Below are 16955 nucleotides of genomic sequence, written 5' to 3' on the forward strand. Positions count from 1 at the left end.
GCACAGAGCGTCTGGCTGAGTCTGCTGGGTTGCATGACACCTAGTCAGCTCACTTTTTTTTTTTTTTCCCATTTATTTTTATTAGTTGGAGGCTAATTACTTTACAATATTGTAGTGGTTTTTGCCGTACATTGATATGAATCAGCTGTGGATTTACATGTGTTCCCCATCCTGAACCCCCCTCCCACCTCCCTCCCCATCCCATCCCTCTGGGTCATCCCAGTGCACCAGCCCGGAGCACTTGTCTCATGCATCCAACCTGGACTGGCGATCTGTTTCACACTTGATGATATACATGTTTCGATGCTATTCTCTCAGATTATCCCACCCCTGCCTTCTCCCTTAGAGTCCAAAAGTCTGTCTATACATCTGTGTCTCTTTTTCTGTCTTGCATATAGGGTTATCTTTACCATCTTTCTAAATTCCATATATATGTTAGTATACTATATTGGTGTTTATCTTTCTGGCTTACTTCACTCTGTATAATGGGCTCCAGTTTCATCCATCTCATTAGAACTGATTCAAATGTATTCTTTTTAATGGCTGAGTAATATTCCATTGTGTATATGTACCATAGCTTTCTTATCCATTCGTCTGCTGATGGGCATCTAGGTTGCTTCCATGTCCTGGCTATTGTAAACAGTGAACAGCTCACTTTTTAACACAACTCAGATTGCTGCTATTTGGAACGTGAAACCAGGCATGATTTTCTGGGAAATGTTTTCCATATATTTTACGGATAGAGGCAAAGTGGCAGGAATATTTTCCCATTCTCCTTAAGTGTAACACAGTAAAACATTTGGAAAGGAACAATGGATTTATAGAGAAAAGTTATTTTCAAGAACTCTCTCAACTTTTCATCCCCTCAGGAGTGGACTTTCAGTGATATTAATTAGTAATAAACTAACGGGTATCCAATTATAACTCTCTTTAGAAACTTGCCCAGGATAGAAACAGAAGAGTGCCGCACATACTCAATCCACGATCCTGTTCGTCTTGGTCCCCTTCTCGTTTCTTCCTGCAGCGACGGCTGAGACGCATGATGATAATATAGATGTGGCTTAAAATGATCATTGGTGGAGGCAGGACAGGCCGGTCATGAAATGTCATAATTAGCTGATAACGCTGGAATTTCCACACTTGGTTGGATATTGACTTCACTTCAAAGAAGGTATTGCTTTAAAAAGAATACATGTTTAGTTAGCTAATACTTAAAAAAATTTTTTATTGTGACAACAGTCGCATAATATAACCATATAGTCATATAATAAACAAAAGTCATACATATAATCATATTGAACCTAGAGTGTGTCATACAGAATGAAATAAGTCAGGAAGAAAAACAAATACTGTGTACTTATGCATATATGTAGGATCTAGAAAAATGGTACCGAGGAACCTATTTGCAAAGTTGTATTACTTTTTTTAGCACTAGAATAATTATTTTAATTTTTAATTTTTTAAATTGGAGTATAACTGCTTTACAATGTTGTGTATACATGTAGCTGACTCACACTGCTGTACAGCAGGACATAACACGAAGTTGTAAAGCAGCTGTATTACTTTTGATTGTAATTTCCCAGAATTAGAGTTACTCACACTGAATTGAAAATATGCAATAAAATGGCCTTTGGGTTCCATTCTGGAAATTAGGGCTGACTTCTAGATGACTTGTCTTTTGGTTTTTCTATCAGTGTGGCTTGTCTACATTGAAGGGCCATGTATAAATAATTAAGAATGAAGATTGTTATCCCCTACTTTCTTGAAAAACCACACCATAGTCTACTGACTGCTCAGGCCATTTTATTTCATATAGTTAAAGATATGAGCCATTCAGCTAAGCATTTTGAAGTATTTAAACTTTCAATTCAGTCATAAAACTAGTTGACTACAGTTTTTTGGAACTGAGTTCATTAATTATTGAACACTTTGATTGAAGGTACATTATTTTGGATATTTTGGATATTAGGTTGGTACAATCTTTGTCTTCTTTTAGCTTCCAGCAGAAGGCAATAAGCCTAGAATTGTTGGAATCCTGATCAAGTATGTGGTCTGCACGGGGTCCTTAGAAAAGCCAGTTAACCTCTGTCAAACCTTCATTTTCTCATCTGTCAAGTCAGGAGTGTAACCATATTCTCTCCAGTGCCTTGGTCAGCTCTGCTGCTGCTGCTGCTGAGTCACTTCAGTCGTGTCCGACTCTGTGTGACCCCATAGATGGCAGCCCACCAGGCTCCTCCATCCCTGGGATTCTCCAGGCAAGAATACTGGAGTGGGTCAGCTCTGAGAGTCTATTTCTGTGAGGGATTTTTCTCTCATATTTTTCATCTTAGAAGTTAAAATAGTTTTTTTCAACATTTATTAAACATGGTCACATCCTCAATGCATCATGCCAAGAGGGGCAAATTTTACAAGAAAACTGGACTGTGAATTTTAAGCCATTTCTTCCCTAGGTCACTTTATCTTCTATTCAGTAAATAATAAGAAAAATATTTCATGTAATAAATAGTACAGTAATTGTCATGATTTTTCATTGGCTAAGTCATGTCTGACTCTTTGTGACCCCATGGACTGCAGCATGCCAGGCTTCCCTGTCCTCCACTATCTTCTGGAGTTTGCTTAGGTTAGTGTCCAGTGATTGCCACAGCCTATAAAATTAGCTTTGCTTTTGTGCCTCTGATCATGAATTCAAGACTCAACTTGATAAATCTTTCTATCTCAAGAGACTTTCATCTGAGGAAATACTTTCATTAGATTAAAATTCATGCCAAAGTGTTAAAATACAAACTAAGGTTGAATTTAAATATATTTAGGTGTCAACTCTTTATTTAGGAACACATAAATTTATTTAGGAACACTTTATTTAGGAAGTCTGATTGTGGTTGAACAAAAAAGACTGCAAAAAAAAAAAATTTGTACGCATTTGAAAGCCCTAGTGGATTCCATGTAAACCCCAGGCAGCCTCGGAGGTTTCTGAGATTAGACTGAAAATCTGTAAAGTAGTAAACAGTAAGCACATGGTCATCAGCTGAGACACGCACTTGAAAACGGCGATGAGCAGGTTCACAAGCAGGATGTTGGCCACTAGCAGGTAGCAGGCCATGATGGCAGGCGTGAGCCAGGCACCCGGGATGCAAGGGGGGAGCCGCTTGCCTTCCTCATCGTACTGGTTGTCACCACAAGGAGCTGAAATGAGAGTTTGTCTTTTTGTGTTTGATTTTCACATAGAATGAAAAGATTAATAACTGACCTATGCTATTAAAGGACCTATTTCTTTTTTACTGTGATTTTTTTTTCTGATTTCCTAAGCAGTAATTTTCCATGTGAAAGATTATCAACTCATACAAAGGAGATAAGAAACTCATTTCTGCACTCAGAGTTAGTCATTCTTAACCTGTCATATTTATAAATATTTTCTCATTTCTGTGTTGTGTTTTTCAATCTACAGTGAAAATATATAATGAAAAAATGTGTTCTTCATCTTTAAGCAGACACATCTGTCTTTATGGATTTTTTCCTTTTTTTTACTGTTAACCATTTGAAAGTGATTGGGTCTTCTAATTATGTAATATTAACTTACGTTGTCTTCTTGATCATTAACTTTGAAAATGATTTTATTATGAGGTAGGAGGTAAGTATCCTCTCTAGGCTCAAATTCATTAATTGACTATTCTGTGCTCTGTTTGGAAAAGAATCTTTTTTCTCTCTGCTCATCGGAAATGCCACTTTGATCCTATGGGACTTATTTTCTGAAGAAAAAGATAGGATGATCCTAATAGTCATTAATGAAGTAATATCCATGAATTCACAGTCTACTTATTTTTCACTTCCTATTTAAAAAAAAACATTGAAAAAAAAAAAAACATTGATACCAGAAAACAAGTATTTGAAACCAGCATACAACTCTGGGTAATTAGCTGAGGAAGAGACTAGTTAATACACACATTCCATAGACTAGAGTCATCAATTATGTGTAAACTTACGATTAATTTCCATGGCGTAGACTATAGAGTGATTGGATAGCAGCATTTTATTTTTTTAGTTTTGACAGGAAGGAAGAAAAGAAAATAAGATAGTTGAGAGAAATGTCAAACAAATGATGAGTAATATAAGAACTGTTTTGCTGTCAAGAAATGCAAAGTATTCAAGGGAATTACACATTCACACTTGGAAACAGTGATCTACTTAGGAGAATTGTGCACATTATTAGTTCTAGGAAATATATGTATATATATTTCATGAATATTTATTTTATGATGTCATAAGCAATAGCTAAAGCTCAGTAGTTAAAAAGACTGTGAAAAAGACATGAGGCTACTGACAGATGATCATTTTAATGTGTAGGTTGACCAATCAAGCATCCCCTGTATGCCAACTCAAATACCTCGTCAGCACAAATAAATGCAAAATTACTATGAAGTAATCAGATTAAGAATTGAAAATCTACATTTCCCACTGTTACTGAAAATAGCCTCAAGTTTGCCTCTTCATTTTCTGTTATTACCCAATTTAATTTAAAAATATTACAACTTATGTCTAGATCCAGGGACTTTTTCCACATTTATGTATGTTTTCTGAAGTTAATATTCTTTTGAAACCAAATTAGATTTTTATGTTCTGGTTTACCAAGCTACAAACACATCCACTAATTGACTCTGAGGTAATCATGATAAAAATGTGGTCTGAATCACATGATGAAATGCAGTAGATGGAAGGCATTTGTGTGAACTGGTTATCAGTCTCACCTAGTGAAGATACACTGAACAACCCTGCATCTCCTACAACTCAAGGATGTTCAAAACCTTCTATTCTAAAGAAGCTTCTGCTTCTACTGGAAGTAGTAGCCATGGTACTGTACCTGGCACTTTTTGACAGAACACAATATACAAATCAAAATATGTGGTGTGAATATGAATATGGGTCTGAAGATGCTTGTTCACTGGTGATGCAGTAACTGTCCAGGTGAAATCATGTAAGCTCACTTGAACTTCACTTCCCTACAACACAAGAGACACTGTGACCTACCAACTCAGCTTGGGCAGAGCTGGGGCCTGCATTCCCCAGAAATCCATGTAAGATTGTAGCTCATCTCCTCTGCTAACATCCATATTACTGTTGATAGTACAAAAATAGCACCCCAGGAGTGAGGAGGAGAAGAACAGCTATATGGAAAAGGAGTTATGAGGCCTGAAGAAGAGGATGACACAAGGCACTAGTCATCCTCATGCTCACTCTCAAATGAGAGAGTGAAATAACATCACAAGCTCTATCTTAGGGCAGAAAGAGATTTAGGTTGAAGAAAAATTAGGATGTTGGCATTGGGACCACATTCATGTGTAGAATGTGCTCAAGGGATGTGAGACTCCGAATTCCAGGGAGTGGTTCTCAGAGTAGAAGATTGGCATCTCAAAAAATCTGTATTTCATAATATGCACTGATTTCTTCATAAAATAATTGGATGCCTATGACAGAATAAAAAATACTTTACTCCCAAATTAACACAGGCTCTTCCATTAATTTGGAACTGATCATCTGCCTTGGGAAGCAGGGAAGAGAATCTTACTATGAATTCTATTCTTACGGTCTATCTGGTCTGCAAACACCTCCCCGTAGATCATCCAGTAGGGCATGTAGAAGATGTTCCGGGCCAGTTTCCAAGAAGGCTCCTCATCTGGATGCAAGATGGCTTGACGGGCTACTCCAAAACTCATCAGTACCACTAGCATGATGACCACGAAATACAGCATGTCAATCATCTGAGGAGAGAGGAAATGGGCCAAGTCCACCTGGTTCATTACTGTGTGCTCCCCTCAGAGACTTCATGAGTGCTTAATTAGGATGGCGGAAGCTTCTTTCCCCCTCTCCCTCCCATCCATGGGCTACTAGTTCTTGAATTCCATGCAACACATACACCTTATTCTAGAACATTGCCATTTCCGTCTCCTGCTCTCAATCTTTCTTCTCTGTGGTGTGTGTGTTAGTTGCTCAGTCATGTCTGACTCTTTGCAACCCCATAGACTGTACCCCACCAGGCTTCTCTGTCCATGGAATTCTCCAGGCAAGAATACTTGAATGGGTAGCCATTCCCTTCTCCAGGGGATCTTCCCAACACACAGATATCAAACTCAGGTCTCTAGCATTGCAGGCGGCTTCTCTACCGTCTGAGCCACCAGTGAAGGCCCTCCTCTCTTGTTACCCATAAACAAATTCCTCTAGTAACTACAACTGCAAGTAGAGAAAGGGAAACATTATGGGAAAACAGGAATTTGTAAGGGAAACCCAGGAGTAAAAAGAGGAGATGTCAAAGGAGGTAACAATTTGGTGAGTTGAGAGTGTGTACTAACATTCGTTCATTATACAAATGGTGAGTAGTTACAGTGAGTAATGCTCTGGTTACAATGAATACTGGCCTTGTGTAATTCTTAATTTTGAACATCCCTGAAGATGAGAGCCCTGACTGGGATCACCTAGACTATATGTCCCTTCCCTCAAAACCACTTGCCATACAAAGAGTTATTCCTAAGCTTGAAAGATGTCCTGTCTTTTGGGACCAGTCCTAGCACTGAGACTATTTTAAGTGATGTAAGAATGGTTCATTCTTAGTTTCATATTCTGTAGCCTCTTCTGGATAAATGTTGCCATGGATTTATCTTGACCTCATCACATGCATTGCCTGTGTCCACTCAGTGAAGAATCTGCCTGCAATGCAGGAGATATAGATTGCAGGAGATGCAGATTCAATCCCTGGGTTGAGAAGATACCCTGGAGAAGGAAATGGCCACCCACTCCAGTATTCTTGCCTGGAAAATTGCACAGACAGAGGAGCCTGGCAGGCTACAGTCCATGGGATTGCAGTCAACCACGACAGAGCACTGATCGAGTTATAGGTTACTCCAGTCTAGAGCGTGTGATCTGAAAACTGTCTGGAGTTGGAGTGGGGGAGTGACTGCACCCACCTGTTTGTCTCTGGCTTCTACAACATGTTAGGAGATTAACCATTGGGTTAATCCATATACATACAGTAGGCCCTTAACTCTTGTTTGTCAACTGGATTTAATTAAGTGATCAATATGTAGAAGAGCTTAAAGCAAAGAACATTTCCTGTAAGAAACCAATTGCTGGGGAAAGATCAAATGAAACGTCACAGACTCACGCCTGAGACCTGGCCCCAGGTCCTAACCAACAGCCTCAGTGCTTGCAGTTCCTCATGGGCCATCAGTACTAACCATCTTTCCGATCATCATCACGTAGGGTCCCAGGTACTTGTTGACACCAAAGATGTCCAGGACACGGATATACCAGAAGATGATGTCCACGCAGTAGATCACACGGCCATAGCCCATGTAAGGTTGCTTCTGGAGGCGAAGGATGGCTCCGATCATGAACATGGAAATGGCCACGAGGTCTGTGATGTTCCAGTACTCCTGTAGCCAAACTTTTATTTTCTGGCTTAGCTTACCCGGTTCTGACATGAGGATCTGAAAAGAAATGCCAAACAACAACAAAAATCAGGGAGAGTGGTGTTGGAAGCTTCACCTTAGAATCTTGGGTACTGAGGGCTGGAGCAGCATTCCAGGGGCTTCCCTAGTGGTTCAGATGGTAAAGAATCTGCCTGCAATGTGGGCGAACTGAGTTCAATCCCTGGGTTGGGAAGATCCCCTGGAGGAGGGCATGGCAACCTGCTCCAGTATTCTTGCCTGGAGAATCCCGCAGACAGAAGAGACTGGTGAGCTACAATCCACAGGGTCACAAAGGGTCGGACTGGACTGAGCACCTAAGCACAGCACAGCAGCATTCCAGGGCATCTGGTCCCCTTTCCTGCTCTAGATTTCTAAGTACTCATCTTCTTAGGCAGATAACATATCTAGAAAGGGAAATTCCACAAGACTCCTTTGGATTCCTAGTTTCACAAACTCTCAGGAAATGCCTTCTGAGTTATGTCCCTCTGGCCATTATGAAAGCAGCTGCCTTTTGACCCCTCTTCCAATTCTCTGGACACATGCCTGTGAGCCCATGTTCCAGAGTTAGTCCAGGAGGAAAACCCTAGAGCAAAGATAAACCTGTGTGGTCCCACAGAGGGGCATCCACCCAGAGGAGATGGAGGGACTGGGATAGGATGGGTAAATCAGCCCAGATTCCTTTGTAACTCAGAGATGAGAAGTCAGGGGAAAGCTGCGCTTCATTTTCTCCTGCTTGAGATCTTACCCTTTCAAAGTTACCACAGCTTAAGAGGACACTTTCTCAGAGGCTTTCCTGGTGGCCCAAAGGGTAAAGAATATGCCTGCAATGCAGGAGACCCAGGTTCAATACCTGGGTTGGGAAGATCCCCTGGAGAAAAGAATAGCAACCCATTCCAGTACGCTTGCCTGGAGAATTCCATGGACAGGGGAACCTGGCAGGCTACAGTCCATGGGGTCACAAAGAGTTGGACATGACTGAGTGACTAACACACACACACCTTTGTCGGCAAAGTGATGTCTCTCCTCAGAGTAAAACTGAAACTATTTAACAAGCAGCATGCAGGGGCACACAGAAAGCAAACATGGCTGCAGCTATGGTGTGCAGCAGGGTGGGGGCTTTAAAGGTGGTGCCTCTTTAGTTATGGAGTTTCTTGGTAGGTCCTGGGGACGCCAGGGGTGGGATGGGGTGGTGGCTATTCATAAGCCAACTCAGAAGGCATTCACTAGTTTAAAAACTCATGCACTCTGACTTATGCCTGCTGCACTCTTTCCTATAACTGGGAGTGGGGGGCAAGGACGGTGGGCTCTCTGCAGTAAAGAACAGTGTCTTAGCAGAGGGCTGGTGCTCAGTGAGCTCACAGTGGCACTAGAGTGGCACGCAGGCCACTTGAAAGTCCCAGTTGTCGCATGCAGAGTTTGAATGAAGCCCAGCTAGAAAAGAAAGAAGTTGTAGGAGATGGGTTGTAATGTTTTAGACTTGGCACTTTTCATCTGGGGCTGTCATCAGACTGACAGCATCAAATTAGCTCTCCTGGGAAGAAGTTGCCAGTAATAATTTTTCAGTTCAGTGAAAGGGTCAATACAAAAAATATATTGCAAAATAAATAATACTGCTTCTCTATCAGTGGGAGAAAGAATACGAAATTCTGCTGTGTGCTATCTCAACTTCACTTCTTCTCGGGTATATTGTTGCTATTTAGTCGTGCAGTTGTGCCCAACTCTTCTGAAGTGGGTTGCCATTTCCTTGGATGTAAGCTTTCTCTTATAAACTGATATAATGAGCTGAAACCTGTAGGTGACATTAGAAAGAAAAGGATCTGGCCTACACTTTCTCTGCCACCTGCACAGGCCGCCCTCTCAGATATGTGAGTTTCACGTCCCCGTGATATAAGTTGTGCATGAACTGGTGTCTGTCCTTTCTCAACACTTAGTTGAAAACCCTGTTTCCTGTGTTTGCAGCAGATGTGCTGGAAGCCTACCCAGAGGTGCTGGAGGCTTCCTCTGGGTGGGGGTGCCCAGCCCCCACCTGCTACAAGGGCCACTCTTCCCTCCCACCTGCCCCCTTGGGCAATGGGAGCCCTTACCCAGAGGCCCTGCTGGCTGACTGATGTGGGTATGAAACTCAGGTCCCTTTGGTCAAGATGGAACAGACTCTACAGTATTGAATACACTCAGAGTCCCCTGCCAATGAGGCCAGGGACAGATTCCACTGAAGCCACACCTCCCTCAGCCCTGTCCCCTCTCTGGCCTGACCACCCTGCTTCTTCTCCCCGCTCTCCTGGAAGCTCTCCTTTAATAAACCACTTGTGCAAGAATCCCCATCTCAGATGGAGGGAGACCCAGCTAGGACAGAGTGGTTCAAAGTCCTAAGTTACAAGAAAAATGTCATATCCTACATATCCCTGTCTACATTCAGCTCCCTGAAAATGGAGCCCCAATTTGTACCAAGTTGGAGTCATGGGTTTATCTCAGGTACCTGGCAGAATTCCTGCTGGTTTTACAGGCCCTCAGACTTGTTTTTATTACTAAACACCATCTACTCTGCTTTGTGTTCTGATTTCCAAGTTCAGTTTCAGTTTGAAACAGAAGGCATATAAATCTGCGAGGGAATAGAATCAACTTGGGATTGTGACACCTGGAAAGAAAACATCCAGGGCACTTGGAATTTACATGACTCATTTTTGCAATAAGAAGCAATATCTGAGGACTTCTCTGGTGATCCAGCAGTTAGGACACTGTATTGCCATTGTAGGGGGCACAGGTTCAATCCCTGGTCAGGTAACTAAGATCCTGCATGCCTTGTGGCCAAAAAGAATTTAAATAAATAAAGGATCTACATCTGAATTGAAGTCATTGGTGGGTGGGGCTGGGACAGGTCTTCACAGCGTCACCTCCCGAATTTTCTCCAAGGCCAGGCTCAGGATGTAGGAGATGACGATCCACTCCTGGAGGCAGGGCCAGCGCTCCATCCGCACCAGGATGACGTAGTTGAACAGCAGTAGGTACCCCAGGTAGGATATCTGAAAGGCAGAGACCGACAGTAGTGTCTGAGGAGAGGATCAGCGCCTGGAAAAGCTCTGAAACCCTGTTTACAGGGGGACACATCCTCTAAAACAAATTTTCATTTCTAGGTGCACTGACTCTATTAGAGGAAACCTTCCACTCACATCACAGGTGCAGTCAGAGAACCTTGAGGCAGGTTGGGAGGCATTTTGTACTTTAGCATAATATGCACGCTGAAAGTCCATTCTCTAAATGAAAGTATATTTGTTGCTACTGTCTGCTTCATGGGGCTTCCCTTATGGCTCAACAGTAAAGAATCTGCTTGCCAATGCAAGAGATGCAGGAGACTCATGTTTCATCCCTGGCTCGGGAAGATCTGCTGGAAGAGGAAATGGCAACCCACTCCAGCATTCCTGTCTGGGAAATCCCATGGACAGAGGAGCCTGGTGGGCTACAGTCCAAAGGGTCGCAAAGAATCAGACACGTATGCACGCACGCACATCAGCTTCATGGGGAAATTATGAAGTTGCACAAAATTATGATAAATAGAGAAACTTTAAGTAGTATACTGGTGTGCCTTCTACATTTCTGGAAATTGGAAAATGTTACTGACCCCTCCCTGCATTGCTAATTTCCTTCTTGAATCTTCCCACTGCTGATGGACATGGGAGTTTCGAAAGAGGGGAGGGTGATGATGGGGCATCTGCCCGGCACGCCCAGCGGTCCTGAGGCCCCTTAATTAGCATCCATATGTCTGTGGTGTGCTGCACCCCAACAGGGTCCCTATCTTTGAGGCATGTAGAGTTGGGTGATACAGGAGTGAGGTATGAGGTTGAGGAAGGTGATCTGAAGATGAGTGAGGTTGATTCACTCCAAAGATGAAGAATCTTCAGCTTTAGCCCCTACCCCTCTGGTCCAGGCCCCTTCCGAAGTTTTGGTGGTGTGGGTAAGGTGTGTGCTAGCAATTGATCATCTGTGATTCCCAGTCTTTTTTTTTTAATGGCCCCCTCCTGATTGGTTTTTCACCAGGATACAGGCAGCATCCCATGTCTAGTCTTTGCAGGAGGATTAGAGCAAGAGTTCTCAAAGTTGGGTTGCATTGGGAACCCCTTGTACTCAGTCACATCAGTTGTGTTCAACTCTTTGCAACCCCATGGACTCTAGCCTTCTAGGCTCCTCTGCCCATGAGATTCTCCAGGAAAGAATACTGGAGTGGGTTGCCATTTCCTTTTCCAGGGGATCTTCCCGGCTCAGGGATTGAACCTGCATCTCCTGAGCTGTAAAAGCATGGGACCCCCTCCCCTACATCTGCAGGCTGCATTTAGAGGCCCTGGGGCGACACCAAAGGCTTGTCAGCCTCCTGGCCCCACCCTCTTCATCCACTTGAGCTCAGGTTCTGGACCTGGGCTCAGAACTGCCTGGGCCCCAGCTGGTTCTGACAAGAACAGGTGGCAGCTGTGGCTTCAGGTGTGGCTGCCAAGAGGTTGGGTGTCCGGACTCTCACTGGCCTGGGTCCCCATGTAGCCCCGGGGGTGCTGTGCCCCAGTGCTCCGCCTCCACCTTCTGCCTACCCACAGCCATCACCCTGTCCATGGCCTTGGACCTGGCTCCTCACTTTCCATCAGCTACTCATGCCGAGTCACTGATGGAACTGCACTGCCAGGATCTGCCTGAGATGGGTTGTGCCCTGGTACCTGGGACTTCATGAGTAGTCTTGACCCTCCCGAAGACTGCAGTGATTTCGGGAGGCACAGTGTGCCCGCCACCCCTGCTGGGACCACCTGCAACCAGCGCAGTTTCCTTCAGAACCTTCCAAATTGCTCCAGTCTCTTTGCCCCACTTCTCCCACCCTTCTGCATGTGTAAGACTGGACCATTCTTTCTCCAGGCACAGTGCCCTCCTATAGCCGTCCAGACAGTGGCCACAGATAGGGCTGGATGAGAGTATGTGGCCACAGTTTGGAGGCCTTGATTCGTTCCTCAAATCAGAGGGTTTGATTCCACTGGATTCAACTCCACTTTGAGTGATCCCATCAGTCTTCTGAACAATGGCATTTGTCAGCATGCTCTCTCAAGATGAGTCATCTTTGTTCATTGTTGGACGAGAACTGTATTTTCCTAAGTGTGTATTACTATAAGACATTTGAAAAATCCTTCTTCTTAAGGAAATAGAATATGATTATTTGGCTTTATGAAATGGTATATTTGGTCTAGAATGATCACATTCCTGTATATAAATATTATCTATCTAGGTTCAATTTTAGTTGAAGATCTGAGTTAGTCCCACTTCATGTGCATAATTCATTTTAATCCACTGATTTTTTAAACTTTTTATTTTACATTGGAGTGTAGCTGATTAATAATGTTGTGATGGTTTCAGGTAGACAGCAAAGGGACTTGGCCATACATATACATGTATCCATGCTCCTCCAAACTCCCCTCCCATCCAGGCTGCCATGTAAAATTGAGCAGAATTCCCTGTGCTATACGGTAGGTCCTTGTTGGTTATCCATTTTAAATATAGCAGTGTGTTTATGTCCATCCCAAACTCCCTAACTATCCCTTCCCCCCATCCTTCCCTTCTGGTAACCATAAGTCTGTTTTTTAAGTCTGTGGGTCTCTTTCTGTTTTGTAAGTAAGCTCATTTGTATCATTTCTTTTTAGATTCTGCATATAAGGGATGTTATATAATTTGAGGATCTGAGTTAATCTCACTTCAAAAATCCATTGATTTTTTTTAAAAGCACTTTCTTGAAGAAGAAGAATCATTCTTCTTGATTCTCATACATCTAAAACATGCTAAGGGAGGCCTTACTGTGTAAAACCAGAACTTGACAATGGGGGCGTTGTAGAATTCACAGATCTTGGTCCCAATGGGGACACTTCGTTGCTTTTTGTGTTCGTTCTCCTCGTCCCCCTTTCTGGAGCTGGCATCTGCATTCGCATCCTGAAAACAGAGCAGAGCACATGGCAAGCAGGCTGCCAGATGGGAAACTCCCGGGACCCTAGCCCCACAGCTAACAGACAGGCACCTTCCAAGGATCATAAAAATGCTCTCTATTCTTTTTCTTTTGATATATTATTGTGATTTATTAATAATTGAATTTTTCCAAAGGCTAATGACAGAAAAAAACAAAATTCTGTAAAGCAATTATCCTTCAATAAAAAATAAATTTAAAAAAAGAAGTAAAAGATTTGAATAGACCTTTCACCAATGAAGGTATAAGGAAAACAAATAAATACGTTAATGATGTTCAACCTCAAATGTTCTGTATTCCTGCAGTGTCTAAATTCACAGCAAGAGAAACAGCAACCCTTTTGAAGATGAGGGTTGATGATTGGGGGCATCACTGACCATATTCTCCTCTTCTTTTTCTTTGCCATCCTCATTTTCCTTGGATGTTTGATAGGAGAAGTCATCATAGGTGCGAAAGTCCAAAAACAAGATGGTTGGGGGGAGAAGAATCCCCATGATAACCTAGGTATGATGAGAAAAGTGGATTTTTAAGTTATGAGAACTCCTGAAAATTTTCCCAGTATAGGTAAAATTTTAAATGATGAGCTTCAGCATTCCTCAGTAAGCAAGCAGCTCTGGAGTGGGTCTGTCTCTGCTCTGATGGTCTGTGGCTTATTTGGTTTTGTACATGGATAGAATTGCAGACACTGAGAAATGTGAACAACCACCACATTGTTCAAGATGAACAGCAAGCAGGATGATGTGGAATCCTAGCTTAAAAAGTAAAGATCTTACATTGAGTTTCAAAGCAGGTAATTTTTTAAAGTAAAATATAGTAAGTAAAAATTAATTAATTAGGCCAAAATATTTTAAATAGAAATAACTTAGATGTAAATGTGAATATATGGGCCAAGGGTTGGAAGACGACTGTGCTCCTAAAAGAAGGATTTGTGGATGTACTTAGTCCCATTGAGCTGTATAGTTAGATAAGGCTAAAATAGTGTGTTTTATATTATGTGACTTTTATCACAATAATAAAAAACATTAAAAAACAAAAAAGGAAAAAAAAACCCAAAGGTTTTCTGAAGAACTAGGAATTCTGCCTCAAGAATGTAATATAGAAATCCTGATTTCTGTATTACAGATTCAGATTTACCAGTCCTCATACTCAATCATGTGCATTGATTCTATAAAATAAGTAAATTGGTTCTGTTCTTCTGGGAAAAAAAGAAAGAAAGAAAGAAGAACTTAACATGGGCTCAGCCTAGATTGCAAAAGGATGGCCTAACCTATAAATGGAGACCTCTGTCATTTTTTTAAAAACCACGTTCCTGTTTTTATTTTCTAATTTTTTAGCCACTCTGGACAGCATGTGGGATTTTAGTTCTCTGGCCAGGGATCGAACCCCCAGCCCCTGTACTGGAACTGTGGAGTTTTGACCGCTGGACCACCAGGGAAGTCCCACTCTTGCCATTTTTATCACTGCTGTGCTGTGTGTCTCCAATACTAAGCTGTTTCCAATGTTAAGTCCTAATTTTTAAAAAAAATTTCCCCTCAGCCATCCATTATTAAGAACACCACAAAGGGGCTATTTCTACCATATACTAAAAATTATATTATAAAACACTAATAATTAAAACAGTGTAGTACAGGTATATGAAGAGACCAAACAGTGGAGCAGAATGGAAGGATCCAGAAAAAGATTCAAATATACAAAGTCATTACTTGTGAGACAAACACCACATCCAATGAGAGGAGTAAAGATGACTATTTAATGCACGGTATTGAGAATCTGTGTGATCATTTATAAAATAATTAAGTTGGATCCATATCTCACACAATCACTAGAATAACTGTCTAGCTCAATAATTTCATGAAAGAAAATAGGGGAGGGGGATGCATACAGAGACGATGAAACAACTAAGAATCATCACATGAGAATTCTTTCATAAATAGAGGAGAAAGCCTTTCTAATGATGCTCCCAAATCAACACACAATCAAAGCAAAGATCAATAGATCTTGTACTTAAATCACAAACTTCTGCACAGCAAAAACACATCACAACCACAGTAAAAAACAACTCATGGGAAAATATACTTGCAGCTCTTGACACAGGAAAAGGGCCAATCTTTCTAATTAGAAAAGATCTCCTAGACGTCAAGAAGGAAACTTCTAACAACCCAGCAAAAAAATGGGCAAAAGTAGTGAACTTAGGGACATTTGTGCTTACAGCAAATGGGCTCATTTTCGCTCATAAGAGATATTCAGGGACTTTTCAGATGGTTCAGTGGTTTGATCCCTGGTCAGGGAACTAAGATCCCACCTGCAGCGTGGCCAAAAATAAAATAACAATAAAGAAACTGATAGCATCTTTTAAAAAAAAAAGTGGGGGCGGGAAGAAAGACATTCAAAGAAACTATGCAAAGATCTCATTTTTTACCATTAGATTGTAAAAATTCCAATGTGTGCTCACACACCATATTAGTGGGATTGTGGGAAAACTCTCTGCACAATGGTGGGGGGGAACACTTCCACAGAAGGAAAGGCTATCAAGATCACAAGTCCAGATCCCCATGGGGCCAACAGCTCCCTTCTGGATGTTCACTTAGCAGACATGTGAGGCACAATGCGTGTTCAAGAGCAGCCATGGTGGCCATGAGTGTAGCACCCCTAGGGGTGAGTGACTTGCACTGGGGACTGGCCTGAGCTGTGATAGTCCACTGTAAAGGAAAACAGGGGAAGCAGGTAAGAATGAAGGAATGTTCTATGTTGTAATACAGAAAGAGTTCCCAGAGGAAGTGGGAAAAAAAGGTACATAAGAATGACTATGTCAACCTTTGTGAAAAAGAAAAAACAGTAAGTATATTTAATTCACCACGAAAAGAAAAGAGAGTATGCATATTAGTTTTACATATGGAAATATACACAAGAAACAAATATGAGTGGTTGCCACTGGGTGGAATAGGCCACATGGGGGACAGGGGTAGCAGGGAGACTTGTCACACTTTTAAACAGTTTTATTTTTATTTTTTTGATGTGCACCATTTTCAAAGTCTTTATTGAATGTGTTACAATATTGCTTCTGTATTATGTTTTGGTTTTTGGGCTCAGAGGCATGTGGAATCTTAGCTCCTTAACCAGGGATGGAACCAGGGATTAAACCCACACTTGAAAGGTGAAGTCTTAACCACTGGACTGCCAGGGAAGTCCCATAAACAGTTTTAATTTTTTTAATATGTGCATATGATATGAACTAGTCAAAGAATTAAATTTAAAAAAACAATCCTGGCTTTACAATAATTACATATTTATGTTGCAAATTTAAAATGCTTTGAAGGAAATTTGATGCTTACAAATATTTATACCTATGGATAGACATTATATCAAAAAAAAAGCATTAGGTTAAAAAAAGAAAAGGAAGAAATTGCAAAACACCCACCAAATCTCAAAAACTTAGTACAAAAAAAGAATATAGACTATCTCATTAGTGATATTTTTCCTTTCAAAAACATTTTGTACCTACTGGTTTAAATCAATAT

At 41.5% G+C, this 16955-nt stretch overlaps 1 protein-coding gene across 1 annotated transcript in view; it reads right to left on the reverse strand.

Moving 5' to 3' along the window:
* TRPM1 (transient receptor potential cation channel subfamily M member 1) overlaps positions 1–16955 on the reverse strand; it is a 65327-nt gene that overhangs the window by 11318 nt on the left and 37054 nt on the right. Inside the window, exons 18-24 of the mRNA XM_043922319.1 lie at positions 13815–13937; positions 13275–13406; positions 10349–10477; positions 7224–7475; positions 5579–5753; positions 3039–3183; positions 975–1177 (exon numbers count right to left, since the gene is read on the reverse strand). Coding sequence (XP_043778254.1) covers positions 975–1177; positions 3039–3183; positions 5579–5753; positions 7224–7475; positions 10349–10477; positions 13275–13406; positions 13815–13937 — 1159 coding nt within the window. The remainder of the gene's footprint in view (positions 1–974; positions 1178–3038; positions 3184–5578; positions 5754–7223; positions 7476–10348; positions 10478–13274; positions 13407–13814; positions 13938–16955) is intronic.

The sequence above is a fragment of the Cervus elaphus genome, chromosome 13, assembly GCF_910594005.1.
Source record: "Cervus elaphus chromosome 13, mCerEla1.1, whole genome shotgun sequence".
Lineage (NCBI taxonomy): Eukaryota > Metazoa > Chordata > Mammalia > Artiodactyla > Cervidae > Cervus > Cervus elaphus.